Raw genomic sequence first — 27,824 nt, forward strand, 5'->3', positions numbered from 1 at the left:
CGGCCCGAGGGGATGGCCCAGGCCTTTGGCCTTTTTATGAGCACTGTCAGGCCCCAGCGTGGCTTTTTGTTCATGTTTTTGCTGTGGGCCCTCGCCTGGGAGGGAAGGACTTCACAAAATGAGCTGAAAAGCCAGGGTTTCTGCCCAGTTTCGCCGGGTGCAGGTGGCGCGGCCCACAGCGCCTCAGGAGCCGCACAGAAGCTGCCCCCGCCCGCCCATCGCTGCCCCCCCGGCCTGGCAGCGGGAAGGACTCGAAAACAGGTGAAAACACCCCAAAACGGCCTCTGTGGCGGTGGAGTGCGGGGCAGGCCCGAGCGCGGGCAGCGGGCGCCGCGCCGCTCCCGACCCCCGGCCCCACCCGGTGGCGCCCCCCTCGCGCCGGTGCCCGGCTGCCGGTGCCCTGTTCCCGCTGCCCGCCGGTGCCCTCCAGGTGCGGCCCCGGCGCGGCCGCGCCGCCTCGCACGGGCCCAAGATGGCGGCGGGGCCGTCGGGCGCCGCCTTTGTTGGGCGCGGGGCCGGGCGGCGGCGGCGGCGCGTGCGCGCTGGGGCGCGGGCAGAGGCGGCTGCGGCGGGCGGCGGTGCAGCACCGGCCCCCGCCCCGCCCGGCCCCGGCCCCGGCCCCGGCCCCTGCGCGCGGCCCCCGGCTCGGAGCGGCGCCCGCGTGGATGGGATGGAAGCGGGACCCTCGGGAGCAGGTAGCGGCGGCGGGGGAGGGGCCGGGGCGCTGCGCACCGGGGGGGTGAGGAGCGTGTAACGGCGGAGCGTGCAGCGGAGGGTGAGGAGTGTGCAGCGGGAGGGGGGTGTGTGCGGGTGTGTGTGTGCAACGGGGGGGGGGTCTGCGCTGAGGGGAGTTGCAGTGCCGGGGGGCTGCACAATGCGGGCCGGGGGAGCTGTAACGTGGGGGTGCGGGGGGCAGCGGCGGGATGCGTGGCGGGGGCTGCGGCGGGGGGAGCCCCGCTGCGGGGTGAGGGGGGCGCGGGGGGGGACACGCCTGTGCAATGGGGCGCTGCGGGGAGCGCTGCTGCGGGGGCCTGGGGGCGCGGGGGGGCTGCAGGGCCGCCCCTGTCTGCCTGGCTTGTGCCCCAGCGGGCCTGGGGGCCAGCAGCCGAGCGAGGGCAGGGAGCAGGAGAGGGGGCGATGGTGGGGGGGGACACAGCACCCGTGGGAGTGGGGTACGGGGCTGGGGGCAGGGGGTGCCCCCGGAGCGGTGCTGAGCCCTGCGCAAGGGGCCTGCTTCACACGGAGCAGCAGCTGCAGCAGCTCCCCGTACGTCCCCCCCAGCTCCCCATCCGTCCCCCCAGCTCTCTGCCCCCCCCCCCCATGTCCCCATCCGTTTCCCCACAGGTCCCTGATCCCCCTCAGCTCCCTGTCAGTCCCCCCACATCCCCCCCAGGTCCCGGATCCCCCCAGCGCCCTGTCCCCTCCATGTCCCCATCCACCCCGCGCAGGGCCCTGTCCCCCGGTGTGGTGTTTCGGGGTGCGGGCTGGGAGCTGGCACAGAGCCGGTGATGCTGTGCGCCGTGACAGCACGAAGCGGCTCTTCTCCCTGCGCCGGGGCATGCGCGGAGCCGGGGCAGCGCACAGCCGGCTGCCGGCGAGGGGCCGCGGGGGCTGAGCCCCAGGGTCACCCCGTGCCCCCCCAGCCCTGCCTTCGCACCCCTGGCTGCAGGCAGAAGCAGCTGACGGAGCTTTCGGTCCGGGCCCCTTGGTGTCAGGCAGCTCTGCGGGGGTTTGGAGAGCCCTTCCCCAAAACTGGCCCGGCTGTCGCGTCGGCAGCCGCTCGCTGCCATGCCCGGCGTGAGCATCGTTAACCTGTGCTGCTCTAAGCCGCAGAAGGATTTTGGTGCCTAAAATAAGGCAGGAGGAGGGCAGGGGGTGGTGGGGACTGGGAACTGCTGCCTTTCTACGGCTCTCAGGCTGGCAAGTTTGCTGCCCACCATAATGTAGCAGCGTGGTGAGATTTTAACGTGGAGCTGGTGCGTGTTTACAATCAAACTTTGGTCCTTTCTTACAGTATTTAATTTTAAGTGTGGCATGGAGATCTCTTGATGTCTGTGTTACCTTCTGGCTGCTGGCGTTTTGTGTTTGGGGCTGATTTATTGGCCTCTGGAAGCCGTGATTTGGCGCAGCTTGGGCTTTGCCGGCGCCTCGGGGCGATAGCAGTGCTGCCGCCTTGGGCGATGCAGATAATGCTGCCGGCGCTCCTACACCCTGCTGCCACCAGTCGTACCTGATTCTGTTCAGGTGCTTTATAAAACGATCTCTTGGATGGGATGGGGCCACGCTTAGGTGTGCTGGGTTTGCGTTTCGGTCCCACTGATGGCACAGGGGTCCCTGGGGGGGGGCGGGGGGGGCTGTACTTTTGGGAGTTTCCCCTTTCCTCCTCAAATCTGGCTGGGGGATGTATGCTCCCACCCGCGTCACCCTGCGTGCAGGGGAGATGTTTACCCTGTGTCGCAGAAACCGCTGCGGATTCTGCCCTGCCTTGGCACCGCTTTGCCTGCTGACGGTCCCCAGGTATAGGGCTGAGCCTCACATATGAGCCTTGACAGTGCCAGGCTGCGACCCGTTGGGGTAATAAAGCAGAAACTTCATGTGTACCTGGAAGTGCACAACATGAAGGTGCCTGGAAAGGCAGTGGGAGAACCTGGGACATCCTCTGACCTGCAGGCACTGCTTGGGGAGGCATGCCTGTGCAGTGGGTTTAAAAATTAAACTCGGTTTCCCCCCAACTTTTAGTTTTCTTTATCCCTCGCAAACTTCCTAAACGTTGTTGACCTTAACCGTTGTCTTCCTGTGCTAAACCCTGCAAAAACCCCAAAGCTGTTCCATCTGTTGGATCTCTTTATCTTCAGGAAACATGAAATTGCATGTGCCTGTTTCTGGGACAGGATTATACCAAGAAACAAAGCCGGGAGAAGCACCTTGCCTGGAGACACGGCATGTATGATTTATCTCTAAACGCTTTCTGCAGCCTCTCTCTAAACCCTGAGAAGAACAAAACAGAGACAAGTTATTAAGATGGCAGACATTAAAAGGAAGCCAAATCAGGCAGAAAAGCGCTGCTCTTTGGGCAGGGTGATGTGTGGCAGAGCTGTGCGTGGGTTTTAATCTCCTCACTCGGAGCCCCTGGCTGGCAGCTCTACGGGGCTGACTGTGGTGAAACGGGGCTGACTGTGGTGGGACATGGAGAGGAGCCGGTGTCGCCTTTGTACTGTGCCCTCAGGCACTGGGGGCTGCCTTTGTCTGTGGCTCCCAGTTCTGTGCATCCCTGGCTGCTGCTTGGACAGTCTGCGGGAACAGTGTGAGACCCTGTGGGGCTGGCAGGAGCGGGAGCAGCCTTTACCCAGTCCAGGCACCGCTTGCGGGGACCCCAGGCTTGTGATGTGGTGTCACACGGAGTCTGGATGAGCCACCTGGTGCGTTTGGCAAAGTGGTGGCACTCATAATGCCGGGTGCTTCTCACTGAAAAGGGGGATGTGGAACCACTGGGCAGCTGGGGCCAGCTCAGCAAGAGCCTTGCAGGTTGCCTCATGCCACCTCTGTGCCACTGGCATTGCCGTGCTGCTCTCCCTGGAGCCAAAGCAGCTGGTTGGCGACTCCTGTGAGTGGGTGTGGTGGAGGCGGCGATGCTCTTGCTGCTGTTTGTTCTGCTCTGTCGCATCATCTGCAGGTTCACCTCTGGCCCAACGCGGACAGTGGGACTGTGTGTGCTGGGGTGTGGGGGCGCTGGCCTCGGTGGCAGCAGGGCAAATTTTTACCTTGACACAGAGTTCACTGCCCATGATTTCCAGGCGGAAAGCTGAGGTTTGACATGGCACAACGATGCCCTTTGTAGCGCTTGGCACTCGGTCTCAAGGATACAAAGAACTGAACTGCTTTCAGAAGTAAATACCGTAGTAAACCAGATTAGAGCCTGTTTTGGCTCATTTCTTGGATGCAGCCGCCACAGCATGGGGCAGGAGCAGGGCTGGGGCAGCTCAGACATTCCCTCAGAAGACGGGCTCTGGTGCACAGGACGGGCTTAGTGCTGCGTATCGATGGCTGCGGCTGGAGCCCTCTGCCCCCTGTGGGCACGATACACTTAAACTCGGTTTAGTGTTGAACCAAAAAGCGCCTGCAGCTGCGTGAACCTGGTTGTGCTCATGGCAGCTTGGGAAGGAGCAGGCGGCGGGGGGGGATGTCTGGGCTGGCAGAAACGAGATGGTGCTTTTTGAAGTCTGGGCTCTGTGGGACGGTGTCGGTCGCTGCTCAGAGCTGGCGGTTTTGAAGATGTTGAGCCTGGAGACTGGTCGCCCTGCCAGCAGTTGCCTTTCCTGCTGGTGCTGCTGCTTCCTTTGCCTGCTGACGAGGGGTTTTCACTTCCCTGGGGGTTTCTGGGTCCCAGGTGGATCAGGATGGACCATGCCGTGTGTCCAGCAGCATTTGGCATGCCACAGCCCCGCTTGCTCCTCTCCGATTGCCGGCTGTGTTTTGGCGGGGCTGGGTGTGCGGGGAGGGGGCCATCGCAGACCCGCCGCCGCCGCAATAAAACTCCCTTTTGTCTCGGCCTGGTTCCCGCGGCCCCTCGGCTGAATGTGGCGCTGGAGAGGATTTAAATGACATGGTAATTTCATGCCGTCCCACCGGCGGCTTTGCTGGGACACAGGCAGCTGTTGGACAGTGGGTCGTGTTCCCCAGCTGTTACAATAAATAACAGAAACAAAGCGTATTCCAGTGCTTCTTACCCCAAACGGACTTCTCCCTTGGCAGCGCTGCCCTCGCTGACATCTCTGCCCACCGGTGCTCCGCGCGCACCTGGCGAAGGGATGGTGGTGATGGCAGCAATGCTCCCGCCACCAGCGCGTCCCCAGGGCACGGCTTTTGTGTGCGAAAGTCTGTGATTTCTCCCGGGCCGCTGAATTTATAATGGCAGGCGGATTTCATCCTGCTCACTGGCCGCATTGTGCTGCAGGAACAACACTCGCCCTCCAGCCCCCGGCCCGGGCGCCTGCATTTACATGACAAAGTGGGAGCTTGTGCAGCTTCGCCATGGAGAGTTGAGGTATGCAGAAGCCCCCCTGTCTCTGGGTGGTTTGGGTCGCTTTTTAACGAGGCTTCTTCTACCGAAGGGGAACTGGCACGTTTCGCCACTGGCCCCTTCTCTGCTGCTCCGAGCTGCAGCTGGGGGCTGCAGGCACCAGGTGCTGGCAGATACCACGTCGCACTGCCCGAGTTCCTTGGCACGGTGTCCTCCAAGCCAGGCAGAGGGTGGCTTTCGGCAAGATTTGCACCTAGGCAAACTGGGGGGGGAGACCGTGAGCGCCCTGGGGTAGGGTCATGGCATGGGAAGGGGTGAGCCCAGCCTGCATGTTCACCAAAGTGCTTCGGGGTCTCTCCCACCTGGGCCAAAGCAGCCAAGGCCAGGCAAGAGCCCGTTTCGCACGCCAGAGGTGCTGGATGCTGCAGCTTCCATCGGGCGCTGAGCATCACCCCTGGTCCCCCCTCCCTGCAATAGCTGTGTCTTGGGTAGGCACCACTGTGCCAGGCTGTGCACTTGCACTGGAAGATAATGGCTTTTTAAAAATCTTTGGATCTCGAGGTAGTTTAGAAAGGAAAAGTAATTATCACTCCTCACTTTGCTGGGCGAGCTCCGGGTGAGCAGCACGAGCTTGGGGCTGGGCTGCTGGGGTGGCTGCTCCGGCTCGTCGCATTCAAGGATGGTGTGTCTGCAGTCGCCAAAGTAAAACCCTCGGAGTCAGCCCAGGGCTGAACTTCCCCATGCTTGACGCTGGTCTTGTGTCCTGCTTGGTCTTTGCAGAGCATCTCCCTGCCATCACGGTGCTGCTCCCTCCAGCCAGGCTGCCCATTTATATTACCTTGCGTTTGCAATATCTCGTGGCTCACATGAAACTCCTGAGCCAACTTTAGTGTTGCTGGAGGCAGGCTCCTTCATCTGAGATTCATGATCCTAATTGCGAGGCTTTTTGTTCATAAAGTATCTGGTGATCCTCTGGTGAGAGGGTTTGTACAGCAAAGTGTTATTTTCGGGCTGGCCTGGCCAGTGCAGTTGCATGACGGCTGTGGGACTGTTCGGTCACTCCTCCTGCCAGCCCCAAACTGGCTTCAGCTCTTCTCTGGCACTGAGCGCTGCCGGGCGGCTGATGACCTGTGGCTGCTGCCCTGCATCCCTGGCATCCGTGGGGACACCATGGGCATGTGGAGATTCTGTCGCGCTCACTGCTGCCAGGATTGTCTCGGGGTTGAGAAGGTCCAGAAGAGGAGAAACTGCAGGTGCTGGCCTTGATGTGGTTGCAGGAAGGGCAGCGGGGAGCTGCTGTCCTCCGGCAGGTCTTGTGAGTGGGCTGCGCAGTTTCTTGCTCGAAAGGCAGAGCAGGGACCGGAGGCTCCAGCAGCGCTGGCAAATGCCTCTTTGATTGCGAACCATGATTTAAAAATGCATCAACTTGCAGCCAGGGAGCTGGCGATTGCCAAGATATGTTTGTCATGTGGAGACATGAATTACACCACGAGTAGCTCATCTGAAAATCAGTTTCTTAAAACAAGCTGCCCCTGGAGCACAACGCAGCCGTTTGTCACGGGGGTGCTCGCAGTCACCCTGTCCCAGAGCAGCTGTGAGTGCCTGCAGGGCTCCGAGCCCCGTGTTGGCCTCAGAGATCCCAGTCTTGCTCGTCAGACTGCTCTGAGTCCTATGCTGCCTTGTCCACAGAGGTGCTGGGGCTGGCTTAGCCCCAGGCTTGGGGCTCTCAGCAGGTTGTGGAGCTCCCGGGCTCCTGCCACAGGCCAGGAGCAAGAGCAGAGGTTGGCTTTGCAAAGTCAATGCTGCAGTTCAGCCCCTGGACACTCACAAGGGTCATTCCATCCCCCCGGTGTCCTGTGGCTAGGTGGCCGTCCATCGGCAGGAAAAGTGTTGCATTGATGGGGTGCAAAAGTAAAAAGCAAATCTGAAGCTTAGTTTGCTGCGCTTCTCTCTTTTTGCTTCTGATATTTTTAGCCTGGAATTGAAATTTAGATTTAAAAAGAAAGTAGATGGGAGCAAAGGGTGCTAAGAGCACCATGTGTTCAGGAGCCTAAATTGGAGCCGGGTCGCTGTCTGGGGGCTGACTTGGACAGTTGGCTACCCAGATGGAACGCTCTGAATATCCACATGCTGCGCTCCCTGCACCCGGCCCAGCTGGCCGAGATCTTGCGGGGTTTGAGAAACAAATAGGAGATACAAAACTGGGATAGGTGCCGGCAGGCAAAGTGGGAATGGGGCAGGAAAGGCAGATCTCACATCGGAGAGCAGCAAATATTTGCTGCAATATTTTAAGATAACTTTGTGTCCAAGGGTGCTGTCATTTTAGGAGCGCAGCTCAGTCCTGTGGCCCTGCGCTGGTTCCCAACCCTGCACCTCGGGAACTTCATTAGTAAGTCTGTATAATGGGCTTTGTGGAAAAACTCGTACTTCCCTCTTCACAGGTTTGGGGCCCATGCTGCTTGAAGTGGGGTTTGGAATTGGTTTTTTTCACTACCTCCCATAATTCATAGGAGGTTTCATCAAACTGTTTTTAATTTTCTCTGGGTTTTATCGGCAACTTCCCTGGAGTTAGCCTTCCTCTCCGACTTTTTTTTTTTTTTTTTGCTGAACAGCTGTTGAGAATTACATTGGGGAGGGGTAAAAGGTAAGTTCAAATACCGGGACTTGAGTTATCTTGTGACCTGGAGTTTAAAACACAATCATTAATAAACAGTATAAAACCAAAGCGAGCTGTTATCCTGCGAAATCTAGCAGTTAAATAATCGTGTAGTGCAGATGCAATAACGTGTTTCCTGTTTCTTGTGGCCTCCCTCCGGCAGTGAGTCAAAATTTGCTGCAGGATGGAGGGGAAAATGCACGTGTCTGCAGGTCCTTGCTGATGGAGTATCCAGGGAATTGCATCCCCATGGAGAGGGACAGACCCGCAGCTCTGTGCCGGTGGAGCCGGTGCTGCTCTCCCGTTGGAGGTGGCAGATGCTGTCACCACGCGAGCTGGCAGGGAGGCGGGTGGGGGGGGCCACTGCTGGCTCCTTGGCCCCTCGCTTCGCCTCTGGCAGAAGTCCCGGGTGTCTCGGTGGGGCCATATTTCTCTCCTCAGAGCAGACGTGGTCCCTCGCCTCCTCCCACCAGGCAGATCCTCCCCATTGTGCCGGCGCTGGCTTGTAAATCAGTGGGGCAGGGCTGGTCGGTGGGACAAAGGCTGCCTGTGCTTCTGGGGTGTCCTGGCTGAGCTCCCTCTGGCAGGACCCCCCAGCCCTGGCACAGGGGTGGAGGGTGCTTGCAAACCCCTTCCCTGCTAAAACCCACCCTGGGTGTTCCACAAACTAGAGAGTGACGTATTTGTAGGAAAAATACGTGGAGGCAAGGGTACTGTGTCCACCAGCCACAACCAACAGATGGAACTGGGTGAGACCGCCCTGTTCATGGCAGAGCCCCCTGGCAGCGTTGGATGGGTGCTTTCTTCTTCAGGGTTTGCAACAGCATCCAGTTTCTCCTCACACTGCGACCCAGCAGGTCCGGTGCTGCCTCCTGCTCGGCGCTGTCAGACCTGGGCTATTTTTGGAGCTGCCCTTACAACAAAGCGCTCTGCGCGCTGGAGCACAGCATGGGTCGGCTTTGATGTCGCCGTCACTGCCGTGCAGCAGGGCAGGCGATGCTTGGCCCTCTCTGTGCTTGCTGGTCGGCAAACACCATTCTGCAGGATGGGATGCTGGGGGTGCCCAGAGAGACACAGCCGGAGGGTTTTCTCCTGCAGGAGCTGGGGAAGGAATGGGCAATAAAAACACACCACAGCCCTGGGAGGGCTGGCCTTGGTCTTAAGTGTATCTTCACTAATTCAGTGTGCTGACGTCTCCCACACGCTGTAGGTGAAGGTTGCTGCTGCAGACCCGTGGCGAGCTCTTGGCACGGATACGGGGCTCTACTTGCTTTTTAAAACTAGGGCTGGAAAGTTTCTTGCCGCTGTTCTCGTTGTTTGCTTATTGCGACATTGCTTGTGTGAAACAGAACTTGAAGTGCAGCTTTGCGGCGGTGTAGCAGGCACTTTCAAAACGCTTTTAATGTGGACATGAGGTACAACCTGTCCTTTGGTGTCAGGAGAACTGAATGTAGCCTTCTGTCCCTGCATCTGGTCAGGGAATTGAGTTACGGATATTGTGTATGCCAGGACACAGGTGCGCCCATGGCTGGGATGGGTAGTGGGAGTCCCTTGTTCTCCCAGATCCGTACTGCTGCCACACATGGCTCGGGGTAAGTTCCTTTCCCTGAGGCAAAGCAGAGGTTTTTATCTGCTGGTGGATGGTTTGACATCTGCACAGCTGGTGGTGGCACAGCAGAGCAGAGGGCTTGGCACTGCCCTTTGACAGCATGGCTGGTGGCGGTGCTTGCCGGATGGTGGCCAGGGAAGCTGCTCTCAGCTGTGCTGGTCTGAATTCTGCCACCAACATCTACTGCCAGGAGCGTGAGTAGTGGGAGACCACCCAGTTTGGGATGCAGTGGTGGAGAGTGCTGCGTTGTCTGTCTGGGCGCAGGGTTTCTCCTGGCCCTCCTGACCCATTTTCTCTCCCCGCAGCTGCAGGCGCATACCTGCCACCCTTGCAGCAGGTATTTCAAGCGCCGCGTCGGCCCGGGATAGGAACCGTTGGGAAGCCCATCAAGCTCTTGGCCAACTACTTTGAAGTGGACATTCCCAAGATTGATGTGTATCATTATGAAGTGGATATCAAGCCTGACAAATGTCCACGCAGAGTCAACAGGTAAGGCAAGTATTAGAGGTTTTGGCACTCGTTCCCCGCTTCCAGTTTCCTTGTGGAGGCTCCCTAAGTGCCTGGCTCTGTCTTCACCAGTGGAAGCAATCAGGGTGACGCGGTGGCAGGGGTCACAGCCCTGTCCAGCGCCTGTGGGTGGCTGGAGCCCACAGCTTGTGCAGCAGTGCTGGTTCCTGGCCCTGACAGCCTTGGAGGTCCTGAACCTCAGCACAGTCCCCTGCTTCTTCAAAGCAGCTGTGCTATTTTGGCAGCAATCCTGTATTTAAAAATAGCAAGCCCAGACCTTGGGCCATGGCGTACTTTTCTTTTCTTTGTTTTTCTTTTTGATGTCCTGCTCACTGCCTGTCCCCTCCTGCCTTGGCAGCCTGGGTAGCTCTGCCATCTGAAGGTCGCCAAGCAGATGCTGCACATGCTTTTGGTGGCCGCAGGCAGTGGGTCGCTCCCTCTCACCCTCCCGGCACGCGCGGCGGGTTCGCAGCCAGCTCTGGCGGGTGTGCGTTCCTGCATGCCCTGTAAACACACTCTGCCAAAGCCGATGTGCCGAGCTGTGGGGCAAGGCATGTGGCCGCTTGTCTGGGGGCACTCCTGCCCGCGGAGCGCTCTGCTCTGCTCACTCAGAAGTGCCCCAGGTAGGGAGCCTGGGGACCGGGCAGGTCATAGGAGGTGTCAGGCTGTAAAGAAACTGGCAAAACGCACCTTACCCTTCTCTCCCCCTGCCTCCCTTTCTTGCCGCGCTCACCTGCATAGGGAAGTTGTGGAGTACATGGTGCAGCACTTCAAACCGCAGATCTTTGGCGAACGAAAGCCTGTCTATGATGGGAAGAAGAACATCTACACTGTCACGGCCTTACCCATCGGAAATGAGCGGGTAAGAGGGGGTGGCAAGCCCAGTGCAGGCAGCGTGACCTGCCTGCTGCCTGGGAAGGACCAGCTGAAAATTACCTCCTCCCCCTTGCGTCAGCAGGGATGCCATGATTGCTTCCCCTTCCCTTCTGCACCCAGGTTGACTTCGAGGTGACGATCCCAGGGGAAGGCAAGGACAGGATATTTAAGGTCTCCATCAAATGGATGGCCATTGTGAGCTGGCGCATGCTGCACGAGGCCTTGGTCAGCGGGCAGATCCCTGTTCCCCTGGAGTCTGTCCAGGCGCTGGATGTTGCCATGAGGCACCTGGCTTCCATGAGGTACCTGCACCGAGGGGTGGCCCGATGGGTGGGTGGCCCGATGGGTGGGTGGCAGGGGCTGTGCCATGAGCACGGAGTGTGCCAGGGAAGGAACCGGCTGCCCTTGGCAGGCTGATGTGACTGGGACTGGCCTTGGTGGTCTTCGGGAGGAGGCAGCCCCGCCTGCCATGCCGCTCAGTGCCATTGCTGTGGATGCAAAATAAATGGGGAGATGCAGTGGTGGGGGCAAGTGACGGCTCGGAGGGGCTGGGGGTGCTTCTCGGTCACTGCTGGTGGGGCTGGTGTGTGCTGTTTGACGTGGTTTGCCCTGGTTCGCAGGTACACTCCTGTGGGTCGCTCCTTCTTCTCCCCTCCTGAAGGCTACTACCACCCCCTGGGAGGCGGCAGGGAGGTCTGGTTTGGTTTCCACCAGTCTGTCAGGCCTGCCATGTGGAAGATGATGCTCAACATTGATGGTGATGTATTTTTCGTGCTGGGGAAGTGCACCAGTAGGGCTGGGTGCGTTTGGGGAGGCTGGATCCAGCTGGCTCTTGGCCAGGTCTGTCTGCTGGGAGAGAGCAGAGACACATTGTCATATCTGTCCCGCAGTGTCGGCTACTGCCTTCTACAAAGCCCAGCCTGTAATTGAGTTCATGTGCGAGGTGCTAGACATCCGGAACATCGACGAGCAGCCGAAGCCCCTGACAGACTCGCAGAGAGTGCGTTTCACCAAGGAGATCAAAGGTAGAGCTCCCGGCGAGTGCCGGGGACCCATCCCCAGCCGGGCACTGCCTCAGGCGCTGGCTGTGGCTTCTCTCCCACCCAGCCCCTGCAGCAAGGTGGGGGTACAGAGCTTGCACACTTAAAATGTCTCCTGGGGCAGCGTTGTCTCCTTCGTGCACTTCGCAAGGCATTACCTGCTCTGCAAACAGTTAATTACTTAAGGAAAGGTGTTGGTGGTGTCCTGGGGAAGTTTTGCAAAGGGGAATTGCTCCCACCTTTACCAGTGACTCTGCTGTGTCTCCCTGTCTTGCATCAGGTCTGAAAGTCGAGGTTACCCACTGCGGGCAGATGAAGAGGAAATACCGTGTGTGTAACGTTACCAGGCGGCCAGCCAGCCACCAGACGTAAGGCGGGTGGGAAGATGCCCTTGGAAAAATCTGAGCTGTTCTCCTTTTTAACAGCTGCTGGTGTCGTTAGGGAGAGCTGGGTGGGAAACTCCAGCCTGTGATGGCAAAAAGAGATGTGTTTGGGGCTCTGCAGTGGTTTTGGGCACAGCAGTTCACGCAGCTCTGTGCCTTGCATGAAGGCAGCTCTGTGCCATGCATGAAGGCAAGCGGGATGCAGGGGAGGGTGGGAGTGCAGGGGATGCTTTGTCTGGCAGGCGGTGCGCTGCAGCGGGCGGGAGCTAACATGCCAGGAATTGTCCTAGTTTTTACCTCTGAGCTTGGTTTTCTTCTTTCTTAAAATAGACACTGCCAAAGCAGAAGCTTTGTCAGGGGATAAAGCGATTCCCTGCCTTGAAATTATTCGCATGTGCCTGGGAGCAGGCTGGGCCTGGGCCCCTCTCTGTGTCGGGGTGCTGCCCTGCTCCCCACAGCCCCCCGCAGCCTGGGGGCTGCAGCACCAGGAAGGGGAAGGGGACAGCAGAGGTAGCCTCAGCACCAAGCTGTCAGATGCCACAGCCCATGGATGTTCCAGGGTTCATCAGTGGGGTTTGCTGTGGGAATTGCCCCCAAGGAGGCTTGGAAGCAAAACTTTGAGGCAGAGGGGGGAGAGCAAGCAAACCCCCCAGACCTCCCCATGTGTGTTGGGGCAGTGCTGGGGCAGGAGGGGCTGTGCTTGTATTCTCTGCTGGGTGCTCGCTGAGTGGAGCTGGAGGGGAGGCGGGGGGATGTTTTTCAGGCTGTTTGCCCCCCAAGTTTCTGCAAAGTTTCTAGAAATTTTGCTGACAGTTAAAAAAAAAAAAAGGAAAAGAAAAAAAAATGAACACAACAAGAAGTTTTGGCTCATGCTGTACAAACCCAAATGCTGGCAGAAAAGCTCTCCTTCCTGTTCTTGCCCGGTACCAAACCAGCAGTGCCTGCTCAGGCCGGTGTTGTCAGGCTTCAGAGCACGCACCGAAGTGGAGACACCTCCGTTGCCACAGCTGTTTCCTTGTTGTACAACCCCATCCCCGAGTGTATCTCTGTTTGTGTGCCTGTCACCTTGTGCACCCTGCTTCTCTGGTGCTCCAGCATCCTTGTATCCCAGTCCTGGGGCTTGGCAGGTGCAGGAGGAATGTGACGCCTCACCAGGGTGCTCAGGCTGGCTCTCCTGTCTAATTTTGGCTCCATAAAGAATATCAGGTCAATGCTTTGTTTTCATGGCGTTCTTTATGGTGCCAGAAACAGCTGGTGCTGGGTGAGGCTGGGTATCGTGCGCTCTGGCTGTGGATGGCGTGGCACCCCTGAGCCTCACCACCGGGAAGTTTGATTTTCTTTTCCCCCCTGTGGTTTTGAAGGGAGATAGACCCCTCCTGTCCCCCACGCCCGCTCTGCCTGTCCCAGAGCCACCACCCTGTACAAGGAGAGGCCACCTAACCTTTCCCTGGAGCTCAGCTCAGCTCCCAGGGAGGGCACCAAGCACAGAAGTCCTCCTGAGTAGCAGTGTGCTGTATTTATGTACCTGATGGTGGCATGCGTGGCATGTCCTGCAATAAACATTTGCCCTGATTAGCTGGATTAGCGAGGGAGAGCTTTATTTAGGGACCTCAGTCCCACGCTGGGGTCAGAGTATTCCTGAGTCGATTTCTGAAAATACCACTGTTGTGCTTTTATTTTCTTTTGTGGTAGCTGGGAGTGGGAGCCTGCCAGTTCCCTCTCTTCCCAGCCAGAGTAAGTAGTGCTTGAGGTCTGGAAGTGTCTGTTTTGAGTAGGTGCATCCTTCGTGTCCTGCCTCTGCCAGGTTTCCCCTGCAGCTGGAGAGTGGTCAGACAGTGGAATGCACAGTGGCTCAGTACTTTAAGCAGAAATACAACCTGCAGCTGAAATATCCTCACCTACCCTGTCTCCAGGTTGGCCAGGAGCAGAAGCACACGTACCTGCCCTTGGAGGTGAGTGTCGGCTCTGCACTGCTGGGCACTCCAGCTTTTGGGCACCTTGCAAAGCAAAGGCAAGTGGTCTTTGCTGGCAGATGCATCACAATATTCTGCAGCTAATGTGTCATGGGCACTAGTTGCCTCAATGTTGACCTGGCAAGGGCCGCTTCTAGTAAGTGAGGGAGGAGACCATGCTGTAAAAATGCCATTTTCCTCCAGCTGCAGGCTAGGCATCTCTCGTCTGGGGCTAGCTGCAGGGCTTGAGTGCCATGCCTGTGGGGCAGCTCAGCTGTGATTCCTCATGTCTCACCTCTCCCTGACTCTTGGCTGCTGTCTCTCCCCTCCTGTGCAGGTGTGTAACATTGTGGCAGGCCAGCGGTGCATCAAGAAGCTCACAGACAATCAAACGTCAACCATGATAAAAGCAACAGCCAGGTCTGCGCCAGACAGGCAGGAGGAAATTAGTCGCCTGGTATGTGGCACGAGTCCCTGGGAGGGGCAGTGTCGGGGCTGCGGCTCTGATGGTGGGTTATGGCAGTGTGTCTGTGATGAACCTTGCTGGGGTCCCACTCCTCAGCTGCTCTACACTGGAGAGCTGTGACCTCCAAAGATGCTGCTGAGGTTAACAGCTTGGTTTTATTCCCCGTCTTCTTACTGAGTCCCTGGTCAGAGTTGTCTGCATTTGTGTAACGGACATTTGCATAGAGCAGCCCAGCTCAAAGTGACTGAAAACTCGTGTGCAGCATCAGGTCCTCGTGCTGATGGAACCTGACCCAAAGGGAGCTGGAACTAAAAATAGGAAAACAAATTAGAGAATTGACTCCGGCTTTGGGTGTTCGTGAGGACTGTGTATCGTGGGGCTGTGGTGTAGGAACTCTGTCTACGGGTCAGCCTGGGGTGAGCCAGCGGAACAGCAAACCCAGCTCCACCAGTTGGCTGGGCAGGAGCTGGTTAATGGTGCTCTTGTTACCCAAATGGATGTCTCGGGGCTTTTGTAGCCAGGGACATCTGATATTCCTTCTGAGACTTGATAACAGTCTCCTGCCAGTCTGAACCTTCCTGTTGAAGGCTTAAATCTCAGGAGCAGGTGCTGCTTTCGGTTGATTTGGTCAGTGCGTTCAAAAATCAGGTCCCCCGTGGGTCACCTTGGAGGACAGGGTTCGGCCCTTTGTGTTAAACCACTTGCCCTTGCCTTATGGAGAGGACTGCAGCTCTGTAGAGGACAAGACTTCATGTGCCTGTGTTTCCTGGTCAGCTGAAGCTGTGTGAGATGCAACAGTTGGTCTCACTCCCTCCCATGGCCCTTCCTTCCTTCTGCAGATGAAAAATGCCAGCTACAACCTGGATCCATACATTCAGGAGTTTGGGATCAAGGTGAAAGATGACATGACGGAGGTGACGGGGAGGGTCCTGCCGGCACCTATCCTGCAGTACGGAGGCAGGGTAAGCAGGGCTGCACTGCCCGGGTGTGGAGCTACGTTGTGCAGAGAGATGCTTTCACACCCAAAAACACTGTTTCTGCACAGAACTTGTGCTGCCTTCATGTTTGTAGGTTAAAAGGTGGAAATTTTTCATCAGAGTGCCTTGGGTTTGGGTTTTTTGGTTTTTTTGGCAGTATAACTGTTCCAAAACTTGTAGCCAAGAGTCATTCAGTGACAAAAAAGTTTGCTGAAGGGGAGAGGGATGCTCAGGGTGAGGCAGCTCAGGTGAATTTTCCATCACTGTTGAGGAGCTGAGATTGCGAATTGTCCGTCGCTGAGTGCCGCAGCAGACCCTGGCAGTGCAGAGAGTTGGCTCTGGCGAGGCTGTGCAGCTTTGTGATGGGGGGCACAACCACAGCCGTGTGGGTGCTCCCCAGGGGCTGCCAGCGTGGGGCCGGGCAGGATGCGGCAGCGCTCTGACCGTCTGTTTGCCTTGCAGAACCGGGCCATTGCAACTCCCAACCAAGGCGTGTGGGACATGCGAGGGAAGCAGTTCTACAACGGCATTGAGATCAAAGTCTGGGCGATTGCTTGCTTTGCCCCGCAGAAGCAGTGTCGAGAGGAGGTGCTGAAGTAAGGAAGGGGGCAGCCCGCGCGAGTGGGGTGAGCCAGGGGAGCTGTGGCTCGTGGTGCGGCCACCCTGCTGCTCCCAGCCTGGGGCTGCATGTCTTTCATTGCTAACACTGGATCTGCACGCAGCTGAATTCCTCGTGGTACAAATTTGATCTGAGTTCAGACTGGGTGTTCAGTCTTGTTTCTGTTAGTTTACCCAGAATGCCTGACTGTTTATCCTGGCTGCAAACAGCCCCTGAGCCATCGCAAAGCCTGGCAGGTTGGAGTGAGCACATCAACACTCCAGCACATGTGAGCTGACAGTCAGACTCCCCTTCATCTGCTCTTTGCACCAGGTAGCTGCAGTATCACAGTCTGATACTCCAGCCCTAAAGCTATATTGAGCTCTTCGGAGCTGAATCTCCTCGGAGAGATGGGGTTGTGAGGGATATTTAATTAAAATTTTCCCCAATACTCTCCCTGAAATATGTAATTCATGTAGGAAGCAGCCTGACTCGCCACAGGTTTTTGTTACAGAGAAGTCTTAGGCTTTCTGAAAAGCTTTGGTAGCTTAGAGATTCTCTGCTTCAGTAGCAAAGTGACATAGAATGGGGACAGTTTTATTTGATTAAGGGAAATGGTCACCTTGGTTTTGGATTCTGCTGGGGACTTGGGTGTCTCGTGACTGAGAGTGGATGCATTTAGCCAAGTATTTTGTGTGCCTCTTCTGGGTGTTTGGCATGGTTAATGTTTGGGATGGTTTGGAGCAGCTCAGTGTCTCTACATCCACAGTAGCTGGGTGCAGGTGTGTGCAGAGTGACACTGCACTCCTGTGACCCCTTTGGGGCAGAGCTGGGAGCCCCTTGCTCCCTCTGGTTGTCACTGCGTCAAATTTATCCTTGGTAATCCAAAAATCCAGAGTGTGGCTGAGCACTTTGTCCGGTTTGGTAAGTGAAGGCTTACGTTAGCTTTGGAAATCACCTGGAAATCAACTGTCCCAGGCAGCTGGTCTGCTCCCTCCTTCTCCAGCTTTCTAATGGAGAACGGCTCACAGCTCCGTCACTTCAGGAAGAGTCAGTACTTGGGTAAGAGGGCGCAAATTGGGGACAGTTCAGCTCTAACACGTGTTGGCCTTGTGGTTCCTGTGCTGTGTGCTTGCTGGTTGCTGTAAAGCTGCAGGCATGGTGATGTGTTGTCCCCATCTCTGTCCTGTGGTGTAGCCCTCCAGCCGTGGGTCTTTTCTCGCTCGGTGGCCGGGGTGCGTGGCAGAGTTGCTGTGCAGAAGGGCTCAGGGCTCACTGCTGCTCCTCCCGGGCACAGGAACTTTACAGATCAGCTGCGCAAGATCTCCAAGGACGCGGGGATGCCGATCCAAGGCCAGCCCTGCTTCTGTAAATATGCCCAGGGTGCAGACAGTGTGGAGCCCATGTTTCGACACCTCAAGAACACCTATTCGGGGCTTCAGCTCATCATTGTCATCCTGCCAGGGAAAACACCGGTGTATGGTGCGTCTGGGGCAGGGGCAAGTGGGGAGAGGAGAAGGGCTTTGCTCTGGCTCAGCAGGGCTGGCTCTGCTCCTCTGTGGTGCTTTCTCTCCCTGTTCCCGAGGACGCTGCTGGAAGCAGCACGTTGCTGATTGTCTGTGTGTTCATCTGCTTCCTCTGCCCGCAGCTGAGGTGAAGCGTGTTGGGGACACCCTCCTGGGAATGGCCACGCAGTGCGTCCAGGTCAAGAACGTGGTGAAAACCTCCCCGCAGACCCTTTCCAACCTCTGCCTCAAGATCAACGTCAAGCTTGGCGGGATCAACAACATCCTTGTGCCTCACCAGCGGTTCGTACAGCCACTGCCTCTCACGTTTTTGGGGCCTGTTTCCCCGGTCCCTGGTGGTGCTGCCTGTTTAGCTTTACCTGGGGAAGAGGGGCCTTGCGTAGCTCGTAGAAATGGGGGGTTGCAGCCTGTCTGGCCTGATAATGAGCAGTTGATGAGCCCAGGCCAGAGACTGGAGGTTGAGACACGTTTTGTGTGATCTGCTCATCTCTGTTGGGCTGTGCATCACCCTTAGGTGGCCCCAAGATGCTGACTGCTGCTTTCTCTTTTCTTTCCCACCAGCTCTGCCGTCTTTCAGCAGCCGGTGATCTTCCTCGGGGCCGATGTCACTCACCCCCCGGCAGGCGATGGGAAGAAACCTTCCATAACAGCTGTAAGTTCCCTGTTCAGGGCCAGGCTTGGTGGCCAAGAGCCCTGTAGGAGCTGGAACAGGGCTCGTGTGTCCATAAAGGGCTTGTGTCACTACTGTCCCCACGGTGACACTTTTCAGGGTGGCCCCGTGCCCTGTTGGATATTTCGATGCCATTCTTGGGGAGGTGGCTCCCCAATTCCCTCCTGCTTCTCCGTAGAGGAGCTGCAGTTTTGGGGAGTCACTGGGAGAGCTGGTGGCTGCCAGCAGATGGGGCTCGTGATGTGCTGGGCCCCGTGAGCGCTGTCAGGGCATGTGGGGAGCTCCATGCGGCCACTGTGCTCCCTGGAGCCACCCCTGGGCATACCAGTCCTTCAGCACAGCCCTGGTTGGGGCCTTCCCCAGGCTAGAAAGCTGGGGTTTGGAGAAGGGGGGGAGCTGGGCTGACTGGGCTGCTTGTGAGCCTTTTGGGGAGGATTTGCCTTCACCTCAAGTGAATAATGAGCATCCATCAAGTGAAGTGCCTCTTGTGTGCCAGTGAGGCTGGGTGGCAGCTCGCGCCCTTCATCAGGCTGTAAGATGTTGTCCTGTGCTCGTTGCAGCAAAGGAGAGTGTCAGGTTCTCTTAGCGTCTGTTTTAATTAAGCACGTCAGCATTTTCCTATTAAGTTCTTCACTTTCCAGGACTCATAGCTCAGGTTTTCCTTGGCATGCAAATGCATCTTTGGAGGAGTGGTTTTTTTTCTTAATTAGAAGGGGTTGGGAAATGCTTTTGGCTGTTTGCTGTAGGTGTGGGTGGGACAGAACAGTCTGTTTCCTGGCGGCAGCACTTCCCCTCTGAAAACATCTCTGGTTTTTTTGTGCAGGACCACTGTGGGCGTTTTTTCTTAATTTTTCTGAAAGCTTTTTTGAAGCTGTGGCAGAGGAGGAGGGTAGATGGCCTTGATCTTGTCCTTGGTGTGTTGTTAATTAGACAATAGAAGGGGGCCCGTGAATGAAGCTAAAGGAAACATTTCTGTTGCACACATCAGCTCCGGTGATGCACCCCAGACCCTAGAGCTCCGTTTGCAAAACAAAAGTGAAACCGATGCTGAGGGCTGGGGCAGCAGGCTTGATGCTGCTGAGGATGTAGGGTCTGCGGTGCTTGCCCTCTGCTCGGGGGTATGTGGACAGCACAGCAAAGTCCTTGCTAGCCGTGGTGCAGCGAAGCAGCCAGGCATTTGTCTCGCAGCGTGGGCCAGCACCCACTTTGGCAGCTGTGACTCATGCCGTACCCCTAGCCCTGCGTCACGGCTGAGCCCAGCTGCCCTCGGCCTCCTTGCCCTGATGTCTTTGAGGTCTCCCCTCCAGAGTGCTCGGCTGTGATGAGAGCTCCCTGCTCGACGGCTGTCACACAGTGACTCGGCTTTGCCGGGTGCGCAGGAGGCGGCCACACTGGTGGCACAGACCGCAGCCATCTGGGGCAGCTCCACTGCCTGCGGCTGAGCGAGGGCAGGCGCAGGGACGTGATGCCGGCAGATGCTCTGTGTGAACTTTGACCTGGTTCAGTCACCTTTTGGGCAGAGGGTCTCTGGGCAGCCTGGGGCAGGCAGGGCAGTCGTGCCGCAGTCGGAGGGGTAAGGACTGGCTGATTGCAGGGCTCCCTGGGTGTTGGCTGTGATGTAGAGCGCAGTAGCAGCTGTTACAGCAGTGGCATTGCAACTGCAGGTGGGGTTTTGTACCCCGGGGGCTGTCATTGCCATGGCAAAACCAGCAGAGCAGGGTTTGGGGTCCCACAGTCCTTTGCGGAAGCCAAAAAACTCTCGTTGAGGGATGGAGGGAGAAGGACTTAGGCAAGTGGAAAGGGCAGCCCCGCTCTCTGCTTGCCCCTCTACTGTTGGGCAGGATGAGCAAAGCGGAGACAGAGGAGCCACCACAGCCCGCACAGCCACATCACTCAGTGTCTCACTGGGAATTCCCATAGATGCTGCAAAGGTCATGGCAGTGTGAAACCAGGGTGTGACCACAACCAGGGATGTCCCTTTTGGGCGCTAGTTGCCTGTATGGTATTTGCTGTCCCATCTGACCTGTGAGCTCAGGTGCTCTGTTCGCTGCCAGCTGTGGGTGTTGGAAGCAGGCAGAGGCCAGGAATGTCCCACATCCTCTCAGTCCTTCCTGTTGTAACACATGGGTCTGGCCTGGCTCTGTCGCTGCAGGTTGTGGGCAGCATGGATGCCCACCCCAGCCGGTACTGTGCCACGGTGCGCGTGCAGCGTCCTCGCCAGGAAATCATTGAGGACTTGTCCTACATGGTGAGGGAGCTCCTCATCCAGTTCTACAAATCCACCCGCTTCAAACCCACCAGGATCATCTTCTACCGCGACGGCGTTCCTGAGGGGCAGCTCCCGCAGGTGAGGACCCATCAGCCAGCGGAGCTGTGCTGGCTCCCATGGAGTTCCCTAAGGGTGCACGGGGGTGGCCAGAGTGCCAGTGTCCCCCCTCACGCTGTGTGCCCTTCTCTCTCCAGATCCTTCACTATGAGCTCCTAGCGATCCGAGATGCCTGCATCAAACTGGAAAAGGATTACCAGCCTGGCATCACCTACATTGTTGTCCAGAAAAGACATCACACCCGTCTCTTCTGTGCAGACAAGAATGAGAGGGTGAGCGCCGCGGGGTGCCAGGGCTGGAGGTGGCTGATTCATCCCTCGTCCTTAGGAAGAGCCAGCGCTGACTCTGCTGAGGGGAAAGCTCATCACTAGCAAGCAGAAGGCTCTTTCTTGAATGAAACGTGCTTCTTCGTTGACTCCCGCGTCCATGCAGATTAGGCTTCTAGAAACCCAGACAGCTGTTTGCTGTTATTTTGAGTTACCGGGTGCTGATGATCCTGGTGACTTTTGAAATAGCCTCTGTCAGCTTGAAAACATCTGTTGTTTTGGTGATAGCTGTAGCCGCTGACGTGACAGGATGAATAAGCCCTTGCTTGCTCACAGCTGTGTGCTGTGCAGTAACATTGATTGCTGTAGCTTTTCGTGGATTTGATCTAAATTCAGCGGTTAGATCTAGTCTAACTGGACTCTAGCTCTACCAGAGCATGAAGATTTAATCTTGGGAACTGAGGACAGTTTTTGGTCAGGGTGCAAAAGCCCCAGTCTGTCATGGCAGAGACTCTAGTTTACACTCTGCAGGGTTCACTGGAATTCTGCTCACTTAATCCTTATTTCTGCAGTAGGATGTGCCAGTGCCCAGCCCTTGCCCTGCCTGCTTTCCTCTTGGTGCTGTTTGCTCTATCTCCATGTCATGCCTGGTGTTGGTGCTTGCAGAAAATGCCAGTGAGCCTGTTGGGGCAAGGAGCAGAGCAGAATGAGCTGCTTCTGTTCCCCGCTAACGGGCACTCGGGGAGTGGCTTTGCATGTTGCTCTCAAACCGAGATGCTGAGATGGGCATCCTGCGCCGCGGCCCTGGTGCAGGGCCAGGTGTGTTACGGGCGGTGCTCTGGGCAGCTGGAACTAACCAAACTCTACAGTGCTTGGATCTCTTTTTCTATTCCCTGTAGATTGGGAAGAGCGGGAACATCCCAGCAGGAACAACAGTGGATACAAATATCACCCATCCCTTTGAGTTCGACTTCTACCTGTGCAGTCATGCAGGCATTCAGGTACCGTGCTGCAGAGCTGGCTGTTGTAATGCTGCTGGTTTTCTTTGGCTGTTGTTGCAGATTGTGCTCTTGTGCATCTGACCTGGCCCTGGCATAGCCCCCCTCCAGCACCGGAGACGTGGGCAGTTCGATCCAAGCTGCCGTTGCGGTGGTTTGGCAAGCAGGTGCCAGGACTGCACTGCTGCTGCATTATGTGGCACGTACTCGATTTCTCTGCTGGAGCCAAGGATCTCTCCTATGAGATTTTCCTCCTTCAGACTGGCCAATTCAGCAGCTTGTCAGCTGGTGTCTGAGTGGGCCGGGCTCGCTGGGGCGCCTGGTAGTCAGCAGAGACCTGTTGTCTGGCTGTGGGTGGGAGAGCTGGGGCCAGCCATCCCTGGAGCAGGCGGCTTGCTTTGCAGCTGCCTTTCTTCAGGCAGCCAGGATTAGTCAGAAACAGTACTGAAAAAATTGCACTCATGTAATCTACAGCTGCTTCCACAAGGGAGGCTTTTTGGCTTCCTCTCCCCCTGCGAGGACAGCAGGGAGCTGGCCCGGTTCGGTGGGGAGCCAGTGCGATACGTGATGCAGTGTTGGGAGCCGGGGTGGCAGCGCAGAAGCACCAGCAGCTCCTGGGCACAGGGCAGCAGCGTTAATGCTGGTTTGCACCTCGGTGCTAAGGGCTTTCCTGCCTTCCAGTGCCTGTGCACGTGTGGGGTTCTCAGATTAGGGAAGGATGGGCATCTCTCCTGCCCAGGCTGTCTTCTGGGTCGTTTTGATCAGGGCACAGGTGATGCAGATGCGAGGCACCACCTCTCACGCTGCCCCCTCTCCTTCCCAGGGTACGAGCCGGCCATCCCATTACTACGTGCTCTGGGATGACAACCGGTTCACCGCGGATGAGCTGCAGATCCTCACATACCAGCTGTGCCATACTTACGTGCGCTGCACCCGCTCGGTCTCCATCCCGGCCCCAGCGTACTATGCCCGACTGGTAGCATTCAGAGCGCGGTACCATCTTGTGGACAAGGAGCACGACAGGTGAGGGGGCTTTGCCCATGGCCCCAGGAGGGAAGACCCCAGGGATGGGCAGGAGCATGAGCACCCTGCCTTGATGTGTGAAAGTGCCCATGTCCCAGCAGTGCTTGGGGGGAGACAGGCACGTAGCCGCATCCTCTTAGGTCCCAGCCTAGGGAGAACTGCGGGTAAAGGAGGGTTACATCCCATCCTGAGCTTGTCCTGGGCCTGGAGGAGCACCCCGGGGGTGTCCGAGCGTAACCAGCCACTTCAAGGTGCTGGAATCTCTGCAGTGCCAGGCACGTGCAGCATCCCCGTATGCTGTGGTGAGATGCCTTCCTGTGCTGCCGGAGCTCGGTGGACTCTGATCTCCGAGGGGGTTTCTCAGTGTTCCTGTGGGGAGAAATACAAAATAATTATGCAGTGATTTCCTTGATTTTCAGCGGCGAGGGCAGCCATATATCTGGACAGAGCAACGGCAGAGACCCCCAGGCCTTGGCGAAGGCTGTGCAGGTTCATCAGGACACTTTACGTACCATGTACTTTGCTTGAAAGCCTAACTTTTGTTACCTCACTCAAGAAAGCTTTCAGATTTGTAGGAGCCATACAAAAAAGGAAGCATTGGGACACCTTGTTTTTTTTCCAATGAGAAATCACTGCAGGGCAGGCAGCGTCGATTCGAGGCAGGAGACCAGCACCACGGGACAGAAAGATCCAACACCTTTGTAGGATTGGAAGAGACTGATGATTATTTTTTTAATTTTTCTGGCTTTGCAAAATTTTGACCTGACCAAACACATGAAGGCATTCAAGGAAGGGATAAAACTCCCAGGAGGCGGAAGCAGGTTTTCATTTTAAGATGCAATACTATAGACTCCTGACTGTGAAATGGCCGATGTGGTCCTCCGTTGCCCACCAGGCGCTGGTAGGTATTTTTTGTGGGGGTTGGGGGGAGGGGATTTTTAGAGCCTTAAAACAGAAGACTAGATTTATAAAACTAATATTTTAGAGTATGAGATGCTTTAATGGGTTAAGGGGAAAAACAACTAGTTTATAGGAGAATTCTAACACTAACAGTTCCCCACCCCCGAATAATTCCCCCCATATAATGTAAGGCACCCTAGCACTTAGCTCAGAACTGAAAACTGTCTTCCTTGTGTTAAAAGCTAGTTAGCTGCTGCCATTTGAAGCAACAGTCACAGACTTTTCCATGGGTGAGTGCCTTACTATGATGCTGCAAAATTTCAATGTTTTTAATCTTGTAAGGAAAATAGTAATCTTGTCTTGATGGTGGTCCATATTTCCATCGGAAGGAGTTAATTTCTATGGTCCTCAGTTGCAGTTTTGTTAGATCATGACCTCATGGTGGTTAAACTCCATTGAAAGATGTGCACTTTCATATAGGACACGTTTAATGGCTGCTGACCCATTTTTGTTTCCAGTGTACTACTTGTTATTTAAAACTTTCTGACAAATGGGGGCATCTTCATCCCATGAGGACAGAAATCGCTATAGATTTCTTTCTTCTCTCCCCTTCCCCCCTCCTCGAATTTTTATGATGGACACCGGGATTTTTTTACTAAACATTATTTTTATATGATACTGAGTCTGTTGCCAAAATACACAAGTCATTAACATTCTCAGAGTTTACATCACCACACTTCCTGAGGCTGTGGGCTCACGCCAGAAATTTCTAACGTTTCCTGTCCGATGAGTGTTACCAATTGCAGTCCATGCAGCGCCGGGTGCTCCTCAGCACCCGTCTCCAATGTGCATTCGGCACATATCTGCCCGGGTCAGCTGCTTTCCGAAGTACCGTGTACCCCAACTCCAGCACCTCCAAACTGCCACCCTCTCTGCTGCTAGGTTTTGCTGCTCTTCGTGTCATGGTATCACTGATCTCATGCACAGGGTTTTTTTTATTCTGAAAGCACACCAGATTTGTTCCTTAGTCAGAATGATGAAATCCTTTTATTGTCATGGGGGAAACTCCTGCTGATTTGGGTTTGTAACGGGAAAAAAAGCCTTTTTCCCAACAGTAACGTAACGACTGCTTTCACACTCATTTTGTTGCACAGAATGACCGTCATGCACAGTGGGGCAGTAGTAGCAGCTCATTACCAGTATCATGTGGGCAGATTATCTGGGCTTTTTTTTTATATGAAAGTGTGCACCGCATTTCCTTCAAGAGAAAAAACGACGCGCACACTCCTACCAAGCTCTTAAAGGGAAGAGCTCTGTTATCATTTTACTGCCAAACGTGAACACATTTCCAAGGCAGATGCACCACAAGCACTGCCCCTTGTCAGTACGCGTGGATAGAAGCACACCTTTTTTGTTTTGTACTTTCTGATGTTTAAACTTGCCTTGCCTTCACGAAAACCACATCGGTCACGTTGGCCCATTGATCTGTCCTAACCCTGGGAATTCGCACTACCCGTTTTCTTTTTGGGCAATGTGTTTGTGAAAGATGAAGACATCAATATGCTATGCAAACTAAGCGCTGAGCCCACTGATGTCATGTTTTGTGAAGATCCTACATTTAGCACAGTCCTATTTTTCCTCAAGACTACAGTATTTGGTTCATATTCTCCTTTGCACCTTGTGTCAACCTCCACTGCTGTATATTTACAAGGTGACGGGGAGGAGACCAGGAACTATTCATGGTCAGTAGGGTAGTGAACTCTTAGGAAGGCTTTTAGAGCGTAGGGGATGCATCAACACTAAGTGTCAACATGAGAAGCCTACATTCCTATACACAAGTGCCTGCATAGTGACACAAATTCAGCACCTCTCCATCTCATCCTCAGAACTCTGGCTTGTGTTCATCGAAAGCAAAATGATCTCAGAGGGGCTGTACCCGCTCAACTTGTGTTAGAAAGCCCCTCGTTAGAAATAAAATTGGGGTTGAGGTCAAGGTTCTCTCTGCAAATCAGTTTGTTCACCAGCATTACAACAGAAAGCACCTGGCTGCTGTTCTGCAGCGAGGGGCAAAGGTATTTTAGTTTCTAGTTTTTAGTTTAGTGTTTTAGTTGGGTCTAGAATTCTGAAATGTCTTTTAGTAGCTATGGCATAGCACGTGCCATTTTTAACCATTTGAAAAGAGATAGTGTGGGCATTTACAGAAACAGCTTGTTGCTCTGTAACAGTTTTTTTTAACCTTGAGACTTGAAATGTAAAATGGACCTTTAAGATTTGCACTCATTTGTAAGGTGGCTGTTCATAGAAAACTATGAATGAAGACTTGCTGATGTAGCACCTACTTTTAACAGCAATTTTAACTACACAAAAGCTTCACAGCTTCTGAAACTCTCAGCTGTTGACTTGCAGATCATGTTCTGCCCTTATTTCACCCTCTGCGTTGGGTTTTCATGGTTTTGAATAAATGAAAAAGCCAAACTCAGTAGCTGCTGTGCCCTTTAAACCCTATTTCCATTTTGAAGAAATTTAGAAGGGGTTTGAGTTACCCGCATGTTTTGTATAACGGACTATGCACTGTACCTTCTACGCGGCTCCAGCATTCAGCGTTTCTACCCTTTTCTTGTCCAAGATGCAAACGAATAACTGCATGTTGAGGTGCTGTGCATTTTGCTACCCATAGCGGATAGGTGTTAACCCAGATACATATCAGGATTTGTAGTTAGCCACAAACCCCCACAGGGACATCCCAAATGGCTCCCAAGTCTCTGCCTTCTCCATGCGCACGTGTTCCTTCTGCAACTGGAAACATCACCAGGTGCATGCAGTTTTGTGGGAAGAGGAGTAACTTTTCATTTACCTGTCAGTTGTTGAATGCTGTTTGTTTCCCTTTTTCTCATATCTTGAACATAACGGGGGTGAGAGGGCAGAGCAGCCCTCTCCCCAGAGCTTCCAGGGGCGGCTGGGGTGTTCTGGTATTAGCAAGCGTACGTACGACCAGATGGCTTAGCGTCAAGAAGCCCAAGCGTTCAACGTTGCCTCGCGGAAGGTTTTCTTCTTGGAAAATTAGTGTGAAGTAAAAGAATGCGATTCTTTCAGGAAGGGAAGCCAGACAGCAGGACAGCAATAAACAAGTGAAATTCATATCTTGCCTGAGTGATTTGCACTTCAATAGTTGTGAAAAAAAATTTACAGGACTCCAGTGCTTTTGTGTTCAGTTTCTAGCCCCTTTCGTACCTCCTTTATACGAGCAAGTGTTGAACTGTACATAGGGTGTTTACAAGACGCTCTGTTTGGGTTGTTATTTTTCTTGTGGTTTTTTGGGGGTTTTTTTGCTTTAGCTTGAACTCTGTATGGTCCATTTGTTAAATAGACGTCAACAGTTGATGTACAGTACTTACTAAACAAGCAGCAGCACAAAACTTATTTTATTAAGAAAATATGGCTTATATTTTAAAGGTTGAATATCAATTTTTTTTTTGTATGCGTGGAATTAAGACTGGGAAAGAGTAACAAAATCCTTGGATTAGGCCAAAAGGAAATACTGTAAGATCATAACCACCTCTTTATTAAAGAAAACAGTATGATTAAAGAGCTACAGAACATTGTATTTATATTTGATTTGATTGCTTTTGTGGATTTTTTTTTTCTTTTTTGCCTTGGTCCTGACTTTTGCTTGCAACTTTGACTTTGCAGTCCCAAGTGTCTGTTACCCTGTAACTGTTGGCAGAAGACCTAAATAAAAGCAATGTGAATATGCTGGGGTGACACTCCTGAGTCAGATTGCGTGGGGAAGGTACATGCGCATTCCTGGCCCTTCACTTGAGAAAGGCTTGGGGACAAACAGTGAAATGCTGACTGTAGCTGAATTGCATCAGATAACTGTGGAGGATCCAAAACGCTTCACCTTCCAGATTTCAATTTGATGAGAGAAACACTTAAGTGAACAAATATGTGCTTAAAACTTCTTGGAATGTGGTAGCCAATTCCACTTTTTATTCAAATGCCATCCATCTGAGAACTGATTTAATTTGAGC

General features: G+C 54.9%; 1 protein-coding gene across 2 annotated transcripts; it reads left to right on the forward strand.

The window, feature by feature from the left end:
* The first annotated feature begins 541 nt into the window (after positions 1–541).
* Positions 542–27,547, forward strand: LOC130146364 (protein argonaute-1). Of its 2 annotated transcripts, XM_056332421.1 has the most exons (19): positions 542–695; positions 9,591–9,774; positions 10,534–10,654; positions 10,789–10,970; positions 11,289–11,425; positions 11,559–11,693; positions 11,989–12,076; positions 13,896–14,043; positions 14,381–14,500; positions 15,349–15,471; positions 15,949–16,082; positions 17,382–17,566; positions 17,733–17,892; positions 18,172–18,262; positions 20,433–20,627; positions 20,744–20,878; positions 21,772–21,873; positions 22,694–22,893; positions 23,313–27,547. In XM_056332421.1, the coding sequence occupies exons 1-19, from the start codon at positions 671–673 to the stop codon at positions 23,419–23,421; spliced, it is 2,574 nt and encodes an 857-aa protein (XP_056188396.1). In that variant the 5' UTR covers positions 542–670; the 3' UTR covers positions 23,422–27,547. The 2 variants fall into 2 exon arrangements, with proteins under 2 accessions (XP_056188396.1, XP_056188397.1); XM_056332422.1 differs by lacking the exon at positions 542–695 and having other exon boundaries at positions 9,616–9,779.
* The last annotated feature ends 277 nt before the right edge of the window (positions 27,548–27,824 follow it).

This window comes from Falco biarmicus, chromosome 3 (assembly GCF_023638135.1).
Source record: "Falco biarmicus isolate bFalBia1 chromosome 3, bFalBia1.pri, whole genome shotgun sequence".
NCBI lineage: Eukaryota > Metazoa > Chordata > Aves > Falconiformes > Falconidae > Falco > Falco biarmicus.